The sequence below is a fragment of the Lathamus discolor genome, chromosome 2 (genome assembly GCF_037157495.1).
Source record: "Lathamus discolor isolate bLatDis1 chromosome 2, bLatDis1.hap1, whole genome shotgun sequence".
Classification (NCBI taxonomy): Eukaryota; Metazoa; Chordata; class Aves; order Psittaciformes; family Psittacidae; genus Lathamus; species Lathamus discolor.
The window spans coordinates 32,249,476-32,271,757 of record NC_088885.1 but is presented as its reverse complement, the minus strand read 5'-3'; the positions used below and the strand labels follow the sequence as shown (position 1 = coordinate 32,271,757).

The 22,282-nt window shown below is 41.2% G+C and overlaps 1 protein-coding gene and 2 long non-coding RNA genes across 4 annotated transcripts in view; 1 reads left to right on the top strand and 2 right to left on the bottom strand.

Annotated features, from left to right (window-relative positions):
• The first annotated feature begins 6,863 nt into the window (after positions 1-6,863).
• On the top strand, positions 6,864-20,631 carry LOC136007872 (uncharacterized). 2 transcript variants are annotated; one of them, XR_010609885.1, is made up of 4 exons: positions 6,864-6,991; positions 9,304-9,629; positions 10,703-15,127; positions 20,569-20,631. It is a non-coding gene; the product is annotated as an uncharacterized LOC136007872 (long non-coding RNA). The 2 variants fall into 2 exon arrangements; XR_010609884.1 differs by lacking the exon at positions 20,569-20,631 and having other exon boundaries at positions 10,703-15,231.
• Positions 7,755-11,990, bottom strand: IL6 (interleukin 6). Its single transcript, XM_065666308.1, has 4 exons — positions 11,659-11,990; positions 11,460-11,573; positions 11,080-11,226; positions 7,755-8,801 (listed from the first exon to the last, which is right to left on the bottom strand). The coding sequence occupies exons 1-4, from the start codon at positions 11,911-11,913 to the stop codon at positions 8,610-8,612; spliced, it is 708 nt and encodes a 235-aa protein (XP_065522380.1). The 5' UTR covers positions 11,914-11,990; the 3' UTR covers positions 7,755-8,609.
• The window catches only part of LOC136007873 (uncharacterized), a 41,418-nt gene continuing 38,816 nt past the window's right edge, over positions 19,681-22,282 (bottom strand). The window contains exon 4 of the long non-coding RNA XR_010609886.1: positions 19,681-21,026. This is a non-coding gene — a long non-coding RNA (uncharacterized LOC136007873). The remainder of the gene's footprint in view (positions 21,027-22,282) is intronic.

Genomic DNA, 22,282 nt, shown 5'->3' with positions numbered 1-22,282 from the left:
TTCTTTTCTTCCTCCTGAAAGAAACCCCAGCAGAATAAGCATTATTCATAGGTCTTTTAATTGTAAGGTAGCAAAAAAACAGCATGGGAGAAATATTTTTTTTTTCCAAGTTTAAAAATGTAAGCATCTTTAGTAGCAATACCTTGAAATTACTTTGCAGTTAATTCTTTTGCACGAAATTCAGATGTGCTTATTAAGAGTAGGTCAGTCTTTTGTGAAGTTGTATGTTAAATAGTTTCCTGTGAAGAACCTTAGTTCCTTAAAATAACTTCAGCAAATATGCTGGTTTTATCAAGACTTTGTTTTGGTGGTGGTGCTGGGGAGAAGAGGACAGGTCTACAGAGTGGAGTGACACTCCTGTTTGTCAAGCTGTGAGCTAGGGACTTGGGCTCCTCTACTTGACTGTATTGATCTTTGTCAAGTGAATTGTTGGCTTCCGCAGCCAAGTATGGATGCTTCCCTGTAGTGGAGTTTGTTACGCTGTTCTACAAGAACAGGTATGAACGCAGTGTTGGAATAAAGTCGATGAGTGTAGTTTGTTGAAAATTGAGCTGTGACTTCCGCAAATGAGCTCAAGGCTGCAGTCTGAGCTGTGTGATATAGTCACCAATGCCTTCCTGTGTGCTGTGAAGATAGTACGAGCTTTGAGGTATCCAGCTGATTTTACGTGGAGATATGAATTGTTTGTGCCTCGAAGCAGAGGTGGAGTGTCCTTGTGGTTGCCTTAGTGCTGGGGAAATACCCCAGTGAGAGGCTATGCTGATGTCTGTTGTACCTGGTGACAAACAGTTGCACAAGGGGCTGAGAGGAATGTTTCCACCTGAACCAGTCTTAAGAAAATCAAGAGTTGCAGTGGTTAAATGAAGGTCAAAAATAAAGGCATCTTAAATTAAGGCATCTTGAGGATTTTAATGCAAGAGGAATGCCCTGTTCTCCATCTTGAATGACCTGCAATCCCATGCCCATGGTGCCTTCACATCAGAAAGACAGAATTCCTCCTTTTCAGAAGGTGCTGGTCTGTGACAATGGCAGCAGTGACTGTTGTTTGGCCTCTGAATTGAGTGTCTGTGAAAAAGAGATTGTCCTTAACCCAAGACTGAATAAACAGGCTGTTTCTCCTTTAGCCAGACTGTGTGTCGAATGCTACCGAAGTGTCAGGAGGTTATAACGGGCAAGGAGCAATACGGTATCCTGTCTGTCCTGGTTTCAGCTGTAAGAGTTATTTTGCTTCCTAATAGCTGGTGCAGTGCTGTGTTTTGGCTTTAGTCTGAGAACAGTGCTGGTAACACACTGATGTTTTAGTTGTTGCTAAGTAGCAGGCAGCTTGATCAAGGATTTTTCAGTCTCATGCTCTGCCAGTGAGGAGGGGCACAAGAAGCTGGGAGGAAGCAGATACAGGACACCTGACCCAAACTAGCCAAAGGGGTATTCCATACCACAGCACGTCATGCCCAGTATATAAACTGTGGGGAGTCACTCGGAAGGCCAAATCCATGTTCTGTTGGGCTAGGTATGGTTTGGTGGGTGGGGAGAGATTGTATTTTGCATCACTTGGGTTTTCTGAGCTTTCATTTCTTCTCATCATTTCCTGTTGGTATTTTTTCTATTATTACTGTATTTTAGTTATTAAACTGTTCTTATGTAAACCTGTGGGGTTTACATTCTTTTAGTTCTTCTCCCCATCCTTCCCTGGGCAGGGGAAAAAAGGGGAGTGAGCAAGTGGCTGTGTGGTGCTGAGTTAACAGCTGGGTCTAAACCACAGCACTGTCTTCTGAATCTCTTGTTCACTGGCACACTGATCACAACAGCTGATGGTGGTTTTACCATTCAAGAGCAATTTCCATATATTCAATTATTTCTTTTTTTTTTTTTTTTTTTTAAAGAATGCTTCTCCCATCATTGTATTCAGCTAGAGTCAGAAGATCAGTTAATATTACCTGGTACCATTGGGTAATGGAAGGCAACATAGTGGGCAGCACCTCTTCAGCCCACAGTTGTGACAACCCCTTTAGCAATACATCTCTTGCCAGCTTGGCTCTGAGGAGATGCCCTTGGGTGTGGGCAAGATGTTGGGCTAAGAGACAGGGAGGCAGGAAGGTAGGGAGAAAAGGTAGGGTTCCGAAAAGAGAATAAAGACAAGGAGGTTGATCAGAAGAAGAATAAAGAGGAGGATAAACTGACAAGGTTTTTAAAGGTGAAGTAAGAAGTGAGAAAAAGGTGTGCTTATCAGAGGAGAAGCCACAGAGCCCTGTGGTATTTGGTGTGTGATGCTGAGGGAGTCTTGTTGGTGGAGTTTGGTGGTTGTCTTGGTCTTGGTATGAGGACTAGAGATCTCCTGGTAGTAGGGGGTGAAAAATTACTCCATTTTGTGTCAGCGTTAAAGAAGGGAGGGGAAAAAAAAAAGTTACCTGGCTTTCAGTATAAATTTGTGCTTTGTATGATGATCTACAAAGGAACCTACTTCTTTGCTCCAAAAACTTTTCAAGGGCTGGCTGTGAGGTAAAAATGAAGCTCATAAGAAATTTGGAGCAAGTATTTAATTCTGCTACAAATTCCTGGTGTAGACATGGCTGGTATAAAGTCACTGTACTACATCTCATTACAGTTATAAAACAGAAGATACGTGCTTTTATTTCTTGAATTCAGCAGCAAAACTCACATGAACTTAAACCTATAGCTTTCAGGTATGTGATCTGTGCACACTAAAGCAACATTCATAACTTGGTCACAAGCTCCTGTGCTGGCAGTGTATAAAATCCTTCGCTTCTTGGTGTAGTTGTCTTCTGAATGGCCGTAATTACAAAGTGCTTCTGAAAATGTGTTTTCATTGCATTGTGTTATAAGTGAAATGGATCTAACACATTGTTTTTTATCTGGAAAAAAAATGTTTAAAAGAGCTGTATGCCCTGGATATTTGTTACAGACTTGGAATTTAAGCTATGATTATATATTTGGAAATAAAAGCTCATTACATCTGTTCTTGCCACAGGAGCAGAGACCACATCCTGGTTAAATGTCATATGACTAATTTAATTTTTACAAATGACTATCTAATTATAGTAATTTCTAAATACTTTTCCATGATGGTGCGCAATGCATTAGCTATTTCTTGGTTAAACTTGTGGGTTGCATGCATTGCTTGTGGGTTATTCTTAGGTTAATTCAGGATTAAGGGGTGGGTAAGACCAGGGGGATGCTTATCTGCTGAGTGGAAATAGGTATATACACTTTGATTATTTCCTCCGATAAAGAAATCGATTCCAAACTTCTATCAAAAATAGGTTTGAGCCACTGCAAAGTAGGGAGCAGTTACTAGCCTGGGAAGTGAGTTAAGTGTGAATTTCCAGTTATGTTCCAATTCTGTTTCTCAGGGTTCATTTTATTCTTGTAGAGATCCCCCTAAACAGTGCAGTTTGTTCAATGCAGCCTGAAAGCAGTCATTTCCCAGCCGGGCTGGAAGGTTAGCTGTACATCTGATTTCATCCCTGGTGGTCTCTGTTTTATCAAATTCCATTTACTTTTATAGTCCTATCCCGGGGCACTGAGCTATAAGTTTAGGAGGGGTATATCTGACATCTTTGAACTTGATTCTATTTGTTAATGCACACTAATGTGGGACCCATGGGCACAGTCAATATATGGGACCTTTGTATCTGTTCCCAAATTGTTAGACATGTAAGAGCACTATCACTGTGCAGTGGTGATGGTGTAGTAGCTATTTTTTCTCTTGAGCTGAGGATGAGACTTCAAGCTTTCCATAGGTGATTTTACTTTTGTGTATGTGGCAGCCCTAGAGATTGTCTTGGGTAATAAACCTGTTAATATAATTTGCTTATACATCATATTGTTCTTATAGAAAGTAAAGAGTGTAGTACTATATCTATTAATACTGAAGTTCAAAGGGATAAAGAAGAAACTAATCATAAATACATTTGTGTTATTGAAACCAGTCAGAATTCTGCCCTCAGAATGGTTGAAACGGAAGAAAATCTTGAAATTAATATTAGATAAGCACTGTCTGCTGGCAATAGGTATGGCAGAGCAAATGAAATCTCAGTGTTTCATTAATCTGAAGATTAATGTTTAATTTTTTTAAAATATATTTTTCTCATGAAAGATTTAATCTTAGATTCTGAGCACTGAAATTCAGATTGCAAAATTTCTGTAGCTTTTTTTTTTTTTTTTTGACTGCCAAAGCCAGTCTTGAAAGTATACTAATGTTTGGTTAAGTTTAGATGACAGAAATCAGTTGATTTTGGGAAGAGTTCAGGGAGGAAATGGTATTTCAGTGTTGGTGCCTAAAGAAGTTGCATTTTCTGAAGGTGAGGGGATGAGTTTCATTTCTTCTCTTATCAAGAAGAAAGAAATCCACAGAGAGAGATCAGAAATTGTTGTCTAATCATTTGACTAGAGAAGGATTTACAGAAGGCTTCCTACCCAGTATCACATGGTTTGTAGTAATATTCATAGATCTGGTAGCACTTCCTGACCCCTAAGATCTGACTTTGATGTGCAGTATTGAATATGTACCTTTCCACCGTTTTATCTTTTAAACTGAATACGGAAAAGTTTATTACTCACAAATAACAGTGGCAGACTTGGCTGAATGGGAACCTTCCCCCTAAGCCAATCTAATGGCTCATTACCACTGAAAAAGTGATCCTGCTCCCCTTGCTTCACTGGTGGTGTGACTCTTCCATCTCTTGTAGCATCATCTCCGACTTGCTAACCTCACTTGCCGTCAGCTGCTGATAAAATCTGTGAAGGTGCTAGAGATGCAGACAGTCTCTTTCAAGTAGCTGTTGTTCTTTCTGACCAGTGTCTGCATCAGTACAGTATGGTTAATAAATCAGAAAATATTTCAGACACTGTCATTGTGAAACAGATGTAATTTTGCATTACAGATGAGTATTAGGTTGCATTGTCTTCCTGATTGTAGCATTTTAGTGGCTTTCCCACAGTACTGAAGAATTTTTGTTTCTCATCTTTATCACTGTCTCTAAACACCCTGGGCTTTTTCTTGCATACTGTAGAGTGTATGCATGCTTTTTAACATAGCTTTACCCTCTTCCTGCATTGGGAAAGCAAATTCAGGGTGAAGGGAGTTAGTAAGCTGTTGAGCATTCCAAAACCTCTTTGTGAAGTTAATGAGTAGGGATGTAGTGGGAATGTGGGGAAGGGCTAGATGGGATCTGCAGGAAAAGGGGAAGAGGCTCGTTGTGTACAGCAGCAGCCAAAATGCTGCTTTGCTGGCTAGTTTCCTAGGGATTTTTCAGCAATTATTAGCAGGGCTTTTTGGATTTGGTTTTGGTGGTGGTGCTTTTTTTTTTTTTTTTTCCGTGCTCTCCAGTAGAAGCAATAAGGTATTTCATTGTTGCTAAAAGTACTACAGTTGTTTTTGAGGATTCATTTATAAGAGTTAGGAATGCTCATTTTTACTATTGTTGGGTGTGTTTTGTGTTTGTGATGGTTTGACAAGTAAAATAAATGTCCGTGTGTGTTTACTGATTGTTGTTTCTACACAGCAAACTGGAAAAAGGACAGTAAGTTCGTTAGTTTGAGAAGTGCCATAACATCCTCAGCAGTGTTTAGTTTTCCTCTGACTGCAATGTGGGTCATGTGCCAAAAGCACCAGTGAGTGTAGATTTCAGCAGGTGGTGCTTCTCTTTGGGGCATCATCTAAAGTTGGCACAGTGAAATAATGGCCAGCAAGGCAGCTGCTGGATTGAAGTACCCTGAGAATTGCAGGTGACTGTGGAGGAGCTATGGGTAAAGTATCACAGCTCAGTGGCAGCATCAGTGATACCCTTTACTCCAGGCAGGATGTGAAATTTTACATCCCCACCCAGTAAGTAGTTCATTTTTACTCATCTTGTACATTGTGAATGTTCCACCCCTGACAGCGTTCAAGGCCAGGTTGGATGGAGTCTTGGGTGACATGGTTTAGTGTGTGGTGTCCCTGCCCATGTGAGGGGGGTTGGAACTAGATTATCTCAAGGTCCTTCCAACCCTAACTATTCTATGATTCTGTGTCTTTGCTAGAATCGTGGAAAACCTGGGGTGGCCGCCAGCTGAAGGGTGCTGGTGGGATGTGTGGACACTTGTCCATCAATTGCAGAAGATTTCAGTACCGTGTATCTTAGATGCTTGCTGGCAGTCAAGGAGGAAATCAGTGCAAGTTTGTTTAGCTGTACATAGTGACTAATGGTGATCACAGGCAGCCACCTACTACTGGGAGAGGTGAAACCAGGAGATGCCTTTCCTTTTGGTCAGTCCATCTTTTTCCCTCCCTGCGTTCTTCTTACATAGTAATAAAGTCTTTAAAAGGTCCACATGCGGGACCCACATTCAGGTCTCGTAGCTATTACAGTAAGAACCAGAATGGTCTCTAACCTAATGATCACTGTCGTGGTTTAAACCCAGCCACGCAGCTCGTTCACTCACTCCCTCCTTTCTCCCTCTTTCTTTCCTTTCCCCCCCTCCCTGCTCCTGGAGGGATGGGGAGGAGAATCAAGAGAATGTAACTCCCACGGGTTGAGATAAAAACAGTCCAGTAACTAAGGTATAACACAAATCACTACTGCTACCACCAATAATAATAATAGTAAGAGAAATGCAACAAGGGAAGAGAATACGATACCACCTGCTGAAACGAGTCCGACCCCCAGAAGAGAGCCCATGCCCTTCCGGGTAACTCCCAGTTACCTCCCCAGGCATGACGTGCTGTGGTATGGAATACCTCTTTGGCTAGCTTGGGTCAGGTGTCCTGTCTCTGCTTCCTCCTGGCCTCCCCTCCTCCCTGGCAGAGCATGAGACTCACAAAGCCCTTGGTCAGAGTAAGCATTACTTAGCAACAACTAAAAGCATCGGTGTTATCAGTTCTGTTCCCAGGCTGAACGTCAAAACACAGCACTGCACCAGCTACTAAGAAGGAGAAAAATTGACTGCTACTGCTAAACCCAAGACAATCACTAAGAAAATCTCTGTGAAGGTAAGCTGTGAAAAAGTCATACTAGGCTTTCCTGTGTCTTCTAGAGCCCATGCCAGGGCAGCTAAAGCAGGATCTTGTGTGGTGAGAAAATACTATTCACCATGGGCATCCTCAAAGTGACCACCTTGAGGTCTCCTTATTCCTTCTTGAGATGTTGCATAACTGAAGGCATTGGTTTTACCATATTGGGCAAAGCTGTGGTTTGTTTTGTTTTGAGCCTCTGAGATGTAGGCTCTGGGTGGACTGGTCACTGTTTTGGCATCCCCAGCAGTGGAATACATGTGTGGACAACCACTCAGAGGAAGAGGAAAATTTACTGACGTCCTTATCCACATTCCAGGGCTTGCCTTTCATCTCCTCATCTGCACTGCTGTGCTGCAAGAAAGAGGATAATTAATGTTCCACCATTTATAGGGACAAAGCTGGAGGGGTTCCTGCTGCTTGAATCCCTTGTGAATTCCCCTCAGTTTAGGTATACAGGTACCTGCATAGCCACAGTGAAGCAGATGGTACACATAAGAAGTATTTCAGCAGTTTGGTACTTAGAAAAAGGACCTAGTTTGTTGGGTTTTTTTCCCCTCTACAGTATTGAAGAGTATGCATACATGTTACGTGTATGCCTTTCTGTGCTAGTGGAATACAAATGACAAAAGACAAACGCATTAGATTGTTGATGGTGATTGACATCTTAGCAGCAGTATATTGATTTATATCACCTAAGGAAAGAACCTAAGATTTTTGTTTTTCTGCTTCTTTGGGGAGGGGAAAGAAATGTTTAGTCAAATTTGGAAAATTCCTTTGGATGGTGACAATAAATCTAATCAGGTCATACCATTCATGTCCAAGCTGATAGTTTGGTATCTTGCCATTTTATTTGTTTAAAAGAGATTGCTTGACATGTAAGCAGATGCTTACCGTTACTATTTTATGGAGTGTTCCTTATTAAATATAGGGGACTCATTATTCATTTGTTTCTGGAGAGCAACGGTGTTTTATTGTGTTCATTCTTAAGTGCTATGTTCAGTGTGTCTGGTTCTTTTATATCCCAGTTTAAGAACTGTATGTTGATCAAGCTATCTATGTGTGTGTATGTGCTATGTAGATAACTGAACTAATTATATAGATAAAATTCTTGAAAGTGGTTATTTTGGTAATTGCAGGTATGAAAAAATGTATATGTTAGAGTTCCTTAGTATTGTTTCAAGTTCAGATTATATGGTTTGTTTTTACAAATTGGTTTTTATTTATTAAAAAATATAAATAAGTTATAAATACCATCTCTCAAATATTTAAAAAGTATAAGTTATAAAATAATTTTTCTGGCTTCTGAAAATATTTTTGTTGAATACATATTAAATAAGTTGTTATTTTGAATAGTGCCATTAGCAGTGAAATAAAATACAGCCTTTGTTTAAATTATTACTAAGTATTGAAAATATAAATAGAAAACATTAGAAAGTAATAAATATTTTAAATACAATAAATAGGTTCCTAGAAGGAAATGAGAACATACCTAAATGCAAACCATTGTTACTGTTTCTAGTTCCTAAAACAGAACAACACTGTCATCTGCCACATGACAGATTTGTAACAAAGGATTGTGCCTGAATTAAAACATTCAGACACTGAAACTCCTGGTGTTTTTCAAATAGCGAACAGCCCTCACGGTTTTCTCCATAAATGAAGTAAAGTCTCGGAGGATGAGGTGGGTGGTGATTTTCTCTATCCAGGTCTTACCAGACTTCAGCTTTGCCCGGAGGGATGCCTGGGTAGCTGAGTCTGGGATGATAATTTCATCAGGATTGATCACCTGTGAAAAAGACAATATTGGGGTGTTCTGGTTAAATCATTGTAATTGAACTTGTTGGGGAGCACCAGTTTAGGTGTGTGATGTTCCCAGCCAGCTACATATCCACCCTTTCTGTACTGTGGACAACAGACTTCTCTTGAACCTGTGCTTCCCTACAGCCCCACTTCTGTCTTGGGGTTTGGGGTATGTTGGTGCTGCTATGGTTACTGTGGAACAATCAGAGTGTCTTGTCTGATCTATGCTGTTTGTCCTGGTTTGAATGCAACATCTGCCACTGCAGTCCAACATGCTGCACTGAACAGATCCATACGCTTTTCCTGCTATCTGCCAACCATGTAGTTAGTTGGGAAGATGCGGATTGTGATTTGTCCTAAACTGTTCTGGCTGCTCCATCCTGAGTCATAAGTTAACTGGATGACATTGGAGTACTCTCCTGGTTTTAGTAGATTAACAGTTTCCAAAGATGTCAAACTTGTTCAGCTGCCTAATTTTTATTTTCCAGGCATTTAGGCACGTGGGAGTCTTGATGTCACCAACTTTCACTCCTGTGTAGGATCCTGACTGCAAGATGAGTAAAAGGAGTTATGTACCTAATGCTGACTGACAGCACTGGGCACCTGGTACCCAGATGTCTTTTAAGAACTTGTCCCATGATCTTCTGAAAATGGAAGTTACTCACCCAAATCATGGAGCTGGTTTAGATGATTTATGGTCTAGAAGTCTAAAGTATCAGCTTCATCCTGGTTTTATAATCTCTCCTACCCATTAACAAGTGACAAAAGCATGTGCACCTGCTTCTGGAACCATGAAATTTTTTTGTGAAATTCGGTAAGATATTAATTGCTTTCTGTCCAGGCTACTTGGAAGTGGTGTATCCAACTCGTTGTAGCGTGCTCTGAAAATTTTTTGTATCTGGATATACAGTCAGCTAGCTTGCTGATGGGTCAGCCTGAGCACAAATGACAGATTCTGTCCTTGCTCTCCTTGCCTTAAACAGCAGATAGGCTGCTTTTGTAAAGAAAGGATTTCAAACCTGGAGATCAAGACACCTCTTTCTCAAAAACTTACTTTCTCAGGTAGAGGTTTTGCTTTTGGTTACTGTGTTTCATTCTGCGTGTTACGGTTGCCTCAATCCTACTAATTTTCCAAAGAAAGCTGTTATCCCCCAGTTAAGAAACAAACTTTCTGCAGACTATTATAGCATATTGGAAGCCAGCAGTCAGTTGCTGTCTGTGTGAAAGGACAATTATTCTTAGCTAGCACAGTATGAAAAAAGCAGTTCAGCTCCCTTTCTCTTAAAGAGTGATGGACATAAGTAAATGTTAGGCAAGGTATGGCAAACACACAAAGGGCTTTTCAGGTGCTGAAAAACACCTTGAAGGAAATCATGCCCTGAGATTTCTGCAGATCTTACTCACCTGAATGGTTCTTACTCAGGCAAATAGTTTCCCTGATTACAAAAGGAAGTATTCATGTTAAGGGTTATTAATGTGAGTAAGAACTGCAGGAATGAAGTGAATTTTTGGAGCGTGAACTTTCAAAGCTCTCCAAAATGATTGTCAGAGATGAACAGCATTTAGTTTACTGAATCGAAAGAGAATTTGGCATTTGTAAAGAAGGAAGATTTTTATTAGTGTTAGGTTTACAGTCAAAATGTGTGCTTTTCAATAGGCAGCACCTTTTGTTTAGTCAAGTCACTAATATTCTGAATTTAACTGTCTTCCCTCATTTGAGAGCTAGATGGTATATTGACATACCAGTATCTTGGCTTAAAAGTTTGTTCTGGAGCATATTAAAGATAAATAGTATTGCAAAGATGTATTTGCTTCTATTTATGTGGGTTCTTAAAAAAAAAGGCTTTTTTCTTTTTTTTTTTCTTTTTTTTTTTTTCTGCTTCTCAGGGGGTTGCAGCATTAGAAGACTTGGACTGAACTGCAGTTCCAATTAGGAACAAGCTCCATGAGAAATCTCATTTCTGTCAGCCAGGCAGTGTTAGTGTATTCATTCTTGAAACAACTATGCATTTAATTGTTAGTTTGGAAATTAGAAACAGCAGTAGGAAGTAGGAAGAAGAGTTGTTTCCTTAAGAATATAAAACCAAACCTTGTGAAACTGGTAAGTTAGTCATAAGGGTGAGTGAGCAGAAGGAACCATCGTGTCTATCCGGGGAGAAAAGTGAAACTGGGAGATGTTGAGCTTCATGCAGCATCCTCGTTGTCTGACTACACGTCAGTGCCAAGCCATAACAGTTATTGGAGAGAATTTAAAACCAACTCACCATCTGTTTTATGGTATGGGCCAGGTGCTCTGTAGTATAGCACAGTGATTCTATGTTCTGCTTTTCACTAGTAAAAGTTTCTTGTATGAATTGAAGATATGTCTGAAATGTGTAAAGCCCACTGGAGATTCTCCTCAGGCATTTATCCTGAAGTGAGAGAAAAGTAAGAAGGTCACTTACAGCTTAGGAACGCTTTGATAATGGCATTGTGTGTGCAGCACAGGTAACTGGATGGTGCTGATACAGTGGAAGTCTGCCATGGCAAAGCCAGCTGGAGCCGGCACAAATCTTTAGGTCAACTCCCACAGGCTTTTTGAAGCAGAAAAAAATTACCCCAGGTACAGAGGATTAGACCAGAAAGGAGAGCAGTGGTTCCTTGCCTCACTGAAGCCGGTGAGCAGACACCCGTCCTCCTCCGTCACCTTGGGAAGGTTGAGATTGTTATGGATGAGCATTTCCATGCTATTCTCGCAGACGGTAAACTTCTTGCACATCTAGAGAGAGACACCGAGAGGTTTCATTGCACCTTGGCCGGTGGCAGCAGCCTCCGGATCTGGTGTGTGTGTCGCCCATACCCACCTCCTCCTGCAGCTGTGCGGCCCGGGCGTGCAGCAGCCGCGCCAGCCGCTCGCAGTCGGGCAGTGCCGCCCGCCGCCCCGCCGCTTCCTCCAGCTCGGCCTCCCCCGAAGAGTCGGCTGCGGGCAGCGGCGCGGCGGCGGCCCGCGGCAGCAATAGGAGCAGCAGCAGCGGCAGGACGGCGCGAAGGGAGGGCTGGCGGCGACGGGCGGCGCGGTTACGATCATGGTCACAGGCACAGCCCTGGGGAAACCTCATGGTGAGGCTCCTAGGCTCCGGCACCAGCCCTGTCTCGTCGGCGGGGCTGGCGGGTTGAATGAGCTCCGGACATCCTTGAACGTGTATTTATTGAGGGGGCTTCGAGATTATTCATGGACAAGGGAAAATCCGGCATGAGAACACGGGGGTGTGTGCGCGGCGAAACACTGCTTTGGACAGTGCGGCGATTGTGAAACTACATGAAGTCATCGTGCTCCTGCACTGTAATTCATTGAGGACCGGGCTATCTCCCATCCCTGCCGTCGGCAACGGCTTACCTGACCCCACCGGGCAGGGGCTGCGGTCGGGTCCAGCTGCCGGCAACCTTCGAGCCTGCCAGCTCCAGGTGCCCAGAACGTCTCTGAAATTGCATGCAACTACTACCTGTGTACACACATACTTACATTATATATATGTGTGTGTGTGTATGTGTGCTTATGTGTGTACCTATATGTGTACATATACCTATGTGTGTACATATGTGTGTGTGTACGTATATTTTTCCATATATTTTAAAGTGGTTTAGTGTTATATAAATTTCATATTATGTGTATTTATCTCTGTATTCTAGCTATTTTCATTAGTTATGACCTCCAGCTGCCCCTGGAGGTTCCTTCCTACCGTAACAATTTTGTGATTCTGTGATATATCTGAAACTAAATGCTGGGTATGTATAAGTCATAAGTGACCCCTCTCCCTGTTGACCTGTGTATCGCTGAAATTAAATACATCATGCTCATGCACTTTAAGTGTGCCTTGAATAGGCCAAATCCAGCTCCGACAAGAGGGTGGCTGTAGGAAATGCCACCCAGTTCCCTGCTATCTGCTGCCTTAATCTCTTTCTGCCCACCTGGGAGGTGAGATGGGATTTTTAACCTTTCACATAGGGGCTCTTTACCAAAGGCAAGTATGCCCATTCACCTCAATTGTGTAGAGTGTGGACTGAGTCAAACTGTGCAAGGCATGCTGAAGTTGAACTTTTGGAATGCCTTAAACTGATTTTGGACAAGCTGACTTTTTCTTTTTTCTTTTTTAATAAAATTGGTATTTTCTTACTTAAGGAAGACAGAAAAAGGCCTGATTATGCTTCAGGAGGTGTTAGCAGGAGGGCACGAAGTAGAGAGAACAGTATATGGGACATAAGAGACAACACAGTGACTGAACTTGGGTGTCCTCATTTGTACTCTCCAAAAACCCCAGATATTTCTAATTCATTTTCTAAGGACATCCTGGATAGAGAGCTGCAGGAAAGAAGAGGGTACTACTGTGTTTTTACTTAATGTCCTATTCCTCCAGTAGTGAAAAGCAGCTGTGTTTTTTTTGCCCAGTAAAGAGATGTTAATGCTCAAATGCAGGTGTGAGAGAGCAATTTCCAACAGCAGCAATCCCCCTCTGCCCAGTTTCCTGAGTGCAGCAGTGGGGCGCAACAGCAATAATGTTCTGTCATGTTAGCTCTCCCTCAGCAGGTCTGTGTCATTAGGCATAAGAATAAAGCACCCCACTAACAGTATGTTTCATTAGTATCAAATGAAAAGACCCAGTCGCAAGGTGCCAAAGGATTAAAACAGCCAGAGCAGATGAGCTCAGTGCCCCTGACAGTCTGATAACTGTCAGGGGCAGATACAGCAGGATGGGAACTCGTGCCTCCTCCTCTGTTTGTGATAGCACATGGATGTACATGTCTTGGATAGGGATTTCCTTCCACTGCCGGGTGGCTCTTGGGCTCTTCCCTCCAGACAGCCAAACTTTTCCTTTACCTATCCAAAGTTTAAATATTAACTATTCCTAAAATCACCAAAACTCAGTAAAAGGCTACATTTCCTTAATATATTTTCAGCAGGTATTCTGTAAATTAATCTTGTTTGTAGCTCTGGAATTTTTAATTCTGTAATTTTATTTTGTGAGCTGTCCTTTTCTCCTGATGTCATGAAAATATTTGTGCCCTAGCAATCTACAGAGAACCTTTTTGTGCTGAGCACTGCTGTACAGGGCCGAGTCTTGGTAATGCGTGTAGTTACGTTTTCAGAGTGAAATAGAAGCAAATTTCAGCTGTTGTTCCTCATCTAAAAGCCTCTTAGCCTTCAGTTATTAGTGTCTCCTTTTGGGGTTTTATTTACTCTTTTACATGATTGTCTGTGTGACTTCAGAAATACAAAGTGTGCTTACATACAACAGTGGAAGTTGCTCATTAATGCCTTAGAAACTCAGTTTGACAACCTAGGACAAAGCGTAGCATTCAAGGAAGGGAGGAACTGGAATTTACACAGTAGCATTAATATATTTTTCCTATTGCAGTTTCTTATGGAAAGCCCACTCTTTAAATTGGTACTGCACATCAAAGAAATACTTTGTGCTAATCTATCTATAATAATGGTTGAAGTCTGGTTTAAAGGGGGTTTATTAATCTGCACTGTACTACACTGAGTTACACTGATTCATCAGTAGCCACATTATTCAAAATGTAGTAAGCTCTGAACAAACACCACTTGCTCATGAGTTAGCTACCAGTCAGGAGATTCGCCTGTTGGTACTTTAAAATGTATAAGTAGTATTACTGAGACTCTGAGGTGTAATTCCTAGATACAGAAGAATTTCTTTCCTGCATAGCATCTTTGTAATACTGTAGATTACTGTTCTGATGCCCTTTTATTGCTATGGTTCTTCATGCCACTGTACTTTTTTTTTTTTTCTCCTGTAGTTTATACTATAAACCAGATCTCCTTAAGGTGGGATTTCAGAAATTCTCAGTGTTTATCCATCTTTTTTTTCTGTCTGAGCAAGGAGCATTACTGCTGTACGTTTCTGTGGGAGCAGAGGGGTCCATTCTGAATGTTGTAAAATTCTCTCCTCTCAGACATGAAAATTACTACTGGTTATAGTTCAGGGTGAGTTTATAGCGAGGGAGCCCACCCAGGATCATCCCATGCATCAAACTCTAGGATCAGTGTGGCAACTCAGAGGCCCATTCCAAAACGAGTTCTGTTTATTCTAGAATTGCTCTGCCTGGGAGCAAGCCCATGCCACTTTTATTCCTGATACCTGGGAGATTTGCAAACAAGAGGCTGTTTTCGGGGGAGGTGGGTGACACCAGTGTGGAAATGCTACTGCCACTGAAGAATTCAACAGGCTGCGGAGCTGTCATGGTCAAAGCTTGTCACCCTTCTTCTGTCAACCACCAGGCACATGTCATCAAGGAGTCCCACCATCAGCCAAGGTAAAACCCAGAAGCAGGAGACTTTGCTTGCTGAATGCTACAAGTCAACTAAATGGCTGTATAAGTGCAATTCCTAGATGGAAAAATAAGGTCTTTTAATAAAGCAGGAGGATTATTAGGGCTGCAGTATGTTCTACTCTGATTTATTTGAGTATTTAGTTTGACTGTTTTTTCTTCCTAATAAACTACACTGTTCTATGGTAGTAATACAAACCACTAATGTTTATTCAGAGATTATGATTTCAGATTGTGGTAATAAGAGGAAAAAATACAACTAAAAATTCAGTTCTTCCATAAGTGTTAATTCATGTGTGGAAGAAAATGCTAATGGTTGGTAGACTGTTCAAGTGGGATTATGACAATGACTGGAAAAAATAACTTCTGAATCTCTTGAATGAGGTTGGAAGATGATGTCCAATTCCCCTGGCATATTTTGGTTGAAACAAAGCTGGGAATGAGGAGCCTTGAGTTCCTACAGATCTTGTAAAATGTGGAAATGAATTCTTTGTTGTCCATCAAGATGTGAACACTGCACCTTTTCTAGAGCTCATTTCTTTTAAGGATCTTTATATTCAGCATTCACTGACATTACAGTCACTTATCTCTAAATGCTTATGTGCCTCTCCTCTACTTTTTCTGGAGTTTTTGTGTCACAAAGCATTAGCAGAATCATCTTCAGCAGTCTCCATCAAAAATCCCTAGCTTCAAAAACTGGAATGCATTTTTGTCCATGCATTTTTCAAATAAATGGTCACCACTGGCTCTGCTAAGAGATGAATGCGTGAGTCTTAAAGCAAGGTGCACTGTTCTGCATTTGAAGTGAACGGGTTGAACAGGTCTTTAATGTCATGTGTTCATGTTTCTCGTAAGCAAACATTGCTTTCAGAAGCTGCACATCACCAAAGGGCACTGGTGGACTTGACTAATGGCCCTTGGCTTTTGTGGCTTTGCAAACTGGTTCTCTCTTTGTTGTTTCCCAGGGAAATGCAGAGTTGTTTGTGGATTTTTGGTGAAAAGCTTTGGGGATTGCTCATTTTTCTTCTTTAAAGGTAGACTTGCATCATTTTGAAGTAATACTGGGATGTGTAGTAATAGACATTCCCCCCCCCCCACTGTTTCATATGCAAATACCATTAATTTCCATGCCTTAAGCTAAATCAGAGGTTTAGAGGAAAAATTCTTAGTTAGCTTTAAATTATGTCCTGATTTTCAGCTTTATCTTCTTAATCTTGAGAAGAAAAATCATGTCGATGAGAAATGAGAACATGAGAAATCATGGTCTTCTCTAGTCAGCTTCTAGGCAGGTATGCAGTTGTAAGTGAAAGATCTAGAAACTGTTCTTGGGGAATATCTGAATGCTACAGGTCACTTTAAAGTAGACGCATCTCCCTCAAATCAAAACAATTGCAGATGGTTTAGAATATTGAAATGCTCACCAGTGAACCTAGATTTGCACAAGGAGCACTTTGCTACTGTGGCTGCACTGATGGTGTCATGAAGCAATTCCACAAACTTTTCCCATGGAAGAAAGGTAGCTCTTGCATTGTCTCCACCACGGCACAGTGTTCCTCATGTGGTGATGCTTCTTTGTAGGGCTGCATGAGGCACAAAAGCAGAGGACTGGCCATGTTAGAAATACCCCAGTGGCCTTTGTCTTTCACAAGCAAGCATGATACCTGCATGCTGTTATCTGGCTTGTCCGTGATCATTGTCCACCATGGCAACACACTGTTTTGACAAAGACCCCATCTTATGAGTACTATGTTTTAAATTGTTGTTGGTCTGCACTTGTATAGAAAATGTTATTTGAACTGAATTCCACTTGTGTTTAAGGAACTTCTTGGTTCCCTTTGAGTTCTCTTCTATGCATGAAAGATGAAAATTTGAAGTTGTATGACAGAGGTGAAGAGTGAGGCTTTTCAGCCACTGGGGAAGATGATGAGTCTGAAAAGAGAACACTGAGGAGCCTGAGTGTATGGGAGGTACTTAACAGTATGATTGTTATCTTTATAGTTTGCTGCTTTTGATATAGTAGACACAGATTTGGTTTAGAAAGCATTCAAAAGACAAATTCTCTCTCTGAGATGCTTGCTCAGTGCCAAAGGAAGGGGTGTCAATGTTTATCCAGAAAGTAATCGCACTTGTGAATGCATACCAAGTCTAATTCGGTTCAGTAACCATAAGGTCTATTTCACTCTTACACGAAAGTTTGATGTGTTGCTCAGTGAGACATTTGTAGATCTAAATGTGTTTACCCTCATTCATGCCAAAATTTTTGGTGCCCATAATCTCATTATCGGAGTGTTCTCTTGCTTGGTTTCGCATTTAGCTGTGCATTCTTGTTCTGCTTTTCCTTCTGATTGCCTTTCTGTGATGTTGTAAATCGCCTACACATGACCCACGGCACTTAATGGTATTTTTTATATTTTTTCCTAGAAAGCAGCAGTTTCTTTCTTCACTGAGAACAGAAGTTGGGTGGCATCAGTGGTTATTTTTGCCATTCTATGCGGAACGATGCAAGAGATAGTACCTTTCATGCTTCAAAGAGCTTTATTTCTCCATTGGGGGTTAGAATAGGGAAATAGAGCTGAAAGTTGGTAGGTGTAAATTATTTCCCTTCTGAGTATAATGAGACCTGTAGAGTGTCCAGTTGGAGGGCTATCTTTTACACATGCTATAATGTGGTAGTGTTGCTGATGAAAGTACTGTAACTCCATTGCCAGAATCAGATGCAGTACATTCCTTTCAGGAGATAACATTTAATTAGCAGTTCATATGTGTTGCAAATTTTTCTTAGGAGACGGGTAACTAGAAAACCAAAATATATCTGCAATAACTATTGTGTCGTTCCATGAAGGTTTTCTAGCTCAAGGATCCTGTAGTGACATGGTGGAGGTGCTTTGGAATTTGCCACTTTGGTCACATTTTTGGCCTTACAATCTTGTTGAGAAACCTGAATATCACTACTTGGAAAGTGCCTTATGCATTGGGTGTTTTGGGTCTTTCTTCATTTCTGGGTGAGTTCTAGTAAACTCCTTTACTGTTCTAAACTGAATTTGTGAAAGGGAACCTACTTACTATAGTGGGAGCCCTTTCCAATTACATGCCAGCACGCTATAATAGGATTAATAGGCTGTGCTGGATCTGTAATCTTCATTCTTCCCATGCTGCTGCCTTTGAAGTAGAGGTATCCTGGGGGCCAGGCTGGCTATAAGGACATTGATTCCATAATCAGAGGATTCAAGTGGTCTAGGTCCAACAAGATTTTTCCTTGAGATGACCAATTAAATTGTCAGGTGCTTTTTGTTTATATTGCTCAACCAGGATGTGGAGATTTTGAATCATATCCCTTCCCTATCTAAAGGGCTTATGAAACCAAATTTGCTACTTTACAGGGAAGTCCCCCAACTCCTAAGAATAATCTTAGCCAAAATGTTTTCCAGTCTGTCTTCTTAAAGTGGACCATTTTTTTGCCAGAAAGAGAAGGTCTGGGGTCCACAGTACCACCTTGGACTGATCTGGATTACAGTTGATGTTTGCTCGATACAATAAATTCAGCCTTTGGGCAGAAATAAGAATTGATTCCCAGGAAGCGCTCTGACCTCAAAGCTGTTGGGTAAGCCTGGCCATGGGTGAGGGTCTCACTTCCTCCATGGGCTGTGTTTTGAGAGGAGAAGCTGATCTGTGTAGCGAAACCCAGGAGGACTGGGTGTCTGAGCCTCCGCAGCAAAGATCCTGGCTGCTTCTCAGGAAGATACACCTGCTTTCTAGGGGAGGAAAAGTTTCTCTGCCTTTGGTTTCTTACGGGCTGGTACAAGAGCACCTCACACAAAAAAAAACAGCTCTCACCCATTTTAAGGTGGGGGCCCTGCCCATGGCTGGCAGGGGAACACCATGGCAGGGGAACACCATGGCTCTGACCTGCCCCAGTCTGGCTACTCTTGCTATGAAGTCCCCTGGTACTGGTCATCCCAAATTCAGTGTGCACTGTTTCCCCCTGCTGATGTTAAAAATACAAGAGAAACCGAAAGTTAAAAATAAGAACCAGAAGCAGTCTGGTTGATCTGAAAACTCCCCAGCTCTTCCCTGTGCCTGACTTTTGGTGTGGAGAGGGAATGCGTTGTGTATCTCCCTTTGAACTTTAGCTGTGCAGCATCAAGCCTCACTCTCCGCTGCTCTTGCTTTGATCTTCATTTCTTGTAATTTATAATTGCTCAAATCTTGGGATTTCTATGGTCTGCTTTTTTTTTTTTTTCTGATATTAGTTGTCTGGGCTTTTCAGGATGAAATGCTTAGACTTCCAACACATGTCATGGTGAATGCAGCAAAGTGTATTCTCCTTATTCCCTCAATAACCATTGGCAAGCATCAACAGAGAGCAAAGGCTTTGGTCAGAATTACAGGCACTTTTAAGAAAGGATAAATTAGACATCTCTGTTTCATTTCGCAGTGTTTTTATTATGCGTTTGCAACAGTCTGCAAACTGTTATGCAAAATTTCTGGTGTGAATTTGCATATTTTATACATTTTGTAAAATTACAAATTTCTGGAAGTTTATTTTCTACATTTGTTTTTAATAGGAAATTTTTTAAGTCATATAGAAGACATTCCTTGGACACTGCTATGCAGTCATCAGCTAAGTGCTGTGTCTCCCACTTAGTCTGGGTGCCACATGCCTATTTTAGTGAAATCTGCTTCTAATTCCTATGTGACCATTATCCGGCACTTCTGTGGTTTCTAACGCACTATCAATGTGTGTCTTTGCTGCCACATGCATCTCCATCCTATACCTTAATGGCAGACAGAAGGACCTTGCTAGCACACTGTTCCTCAAACATTGAGGTGCTGTCTCCAGATTTATCTCTGGCGAGCCTGGTTTCCCCTTCAAATAAATTTATAGTTCTTTCAATGAGCCCTGCTAACTCTTAGGAGGTGGGAATGTGCTACCAAATGGGTGACAATATGGGAAAGATGGTACCAAAAAGAGTATCAGGCTAATCCATAGTCTGACTTCTGCCATGAGTCACTTTTTCTCACCACCTCCCACGTGTGTCAGTGCTGAGCAGTTATGTCAGACTAGGGAGAGGATCCAGTTGGAAACTGAGACACCAAAGGAATTTAATATAAAACAATTTTAACTAGGATCTTTTGTGTGATCTGAGTCACTGAACATCTACCCAAATGCTTGTGTCAGTGTGATGGAGCCAGCTGCAATGCCTGACTACTAGGACCATACCAATAACAGCTTTGTGTTGAACATGAGAAATGTTTTACCTCATCTCAAATAACATTTACCTCTCGCATCTCCAAAGCAGCACATACTCTTGAAACCAGTTAATAAAAAGATAAAGTTTTAAGACATTGACGTGTTCATCACTCTTTATTAACAGGCAAATTCAATTTGATTTCATGAGGACTTTTGTCTCCTCACCTCCTTTCAGCTCCAGGTCATGCTTTGGACATATTTGCTATTCCCTGAATGGTTGCCTTGGCCTACAGAAAGCAATTGCATATGTTTTGTGCTGTTTTAACTACTCTGATTTGGACGGGACTCCTCTTGTCCAATGAAACAGCAGAGAGAGTCAAGTTGAAGAGTTCTGCAGCCACACACCACTGTCAGTGCATGCTTTGCCATCCAAATAGGTAAGTCCACAGCTGACAATTTTTTCTACTAAGCAATGTGATGGGGTTGCACGACCTCTTGGACCGCAAATTTTGCCAGAGCTCCCAGTGCTCTTGGGTCTACAAAGAACCTCTGCAGAATCAAAAGCCTGCAAAGAGTCAGCAAAACAGAGCTGATGTTTTTTGGCTTCTGACGATGATAAGAAATGTGTGGGAGGCTCCTTTCACATCTCCAGAATTCCATTGCTTCATTCTTCATAGTTTCCTTTTTGTGTCCCTGTTGAGCAAATTTTTTTTGTATTGTTTCAGAGAACTGGTCACAGGGGTAATGAAAATAGCTGCTTCTCAAAAGGGAAAGATCAGTGCCACACAGAGGGAAAGCTGTTTTAAAACTTTCTCAATGGTATGGTAAAATTACTGTAAGGGGGTGAACTCAATGGGAGCATTTCTATTAAATTCATTATGAACCTGGCAGGAAAGACAGACAAATTGATAAAGTGGGAAATATTTTCTACCATCCTTCCTACCTTCTGTACTATTTGTTCACTCTCTTTTGACCTTCAGCTCCTTCTCATCAGGCTTCGAGGAAACTTTTCTAGAAGTAGTACCCTCAGAACAAACACTACCACAGAGAGATAGATATCTATCTTTTGGAGCATCCTCAGAGAATGAGTCAGAGCATATATATCAGAAAATGAGGAACTACTGGTTCCACACATTAGATGACATCTGCTTGAAATTCTTTGCTTGCCATTGACGTAGGACGCTTCTTTGCCAGGGGACAAAGTCACTCTGCCTGTTCTGCCACTTATTCCTTTGAGTTAGGCCTTTAAGCACTAATAATCTTGACATAACCTGGAGTAACAAGGAGAATGTAATGATTAATTGTCACAAAGTACATGATGGGACCATAGCATTTCGCAGTTCCAAAATGAAGTCACAGGATTTCTGGAGTAACAAGATTTTCATTTTGAAATTAATTTTATGTGGTTGCTTGTGAGAAGTAATACCTTTTTTCAAAGATTTTGAAATAGATGTGGGTTGTTGTTTTTTTTTTAATTTGAAAAAAAGTTGAAAAACTCTAAAGTGGTTCATTAAGGACATTTTCCTGAATAGCTTTTTCTGAACAGGGACATGTAGGGACCTGTAATCCCACACAACAGTGTCTCTTGATACTGCTGAAGTTTGGCATTAGTTCACTGCTAGTAGGCATACTTGCTGTATCCTCAAAGCCTGCCCTGCTCTTAGGTTCTCTTTCACCAAAATGTCTTTTCCCCCAAATCCGATTTTGCCTAGCATGTTCCCTTGTACATGTGCAGTGGGCTTCCTTTCAATGTTAATACAGCATCACACTATAAAGTATAGACAATTTCAGGTTTGACTTGGACTGAAAAAGACATGGGATGCCATTTCCTCTGTTAGCATCAGACAATAACATTTTATTCCCTGTAGATCACTGTTCCAGCTTGTGTAGGTTTTTATTCTACTTCTGCTGTTTCCTATCTTTTTTCTTCTTTACTTTCCCTCTTGCTT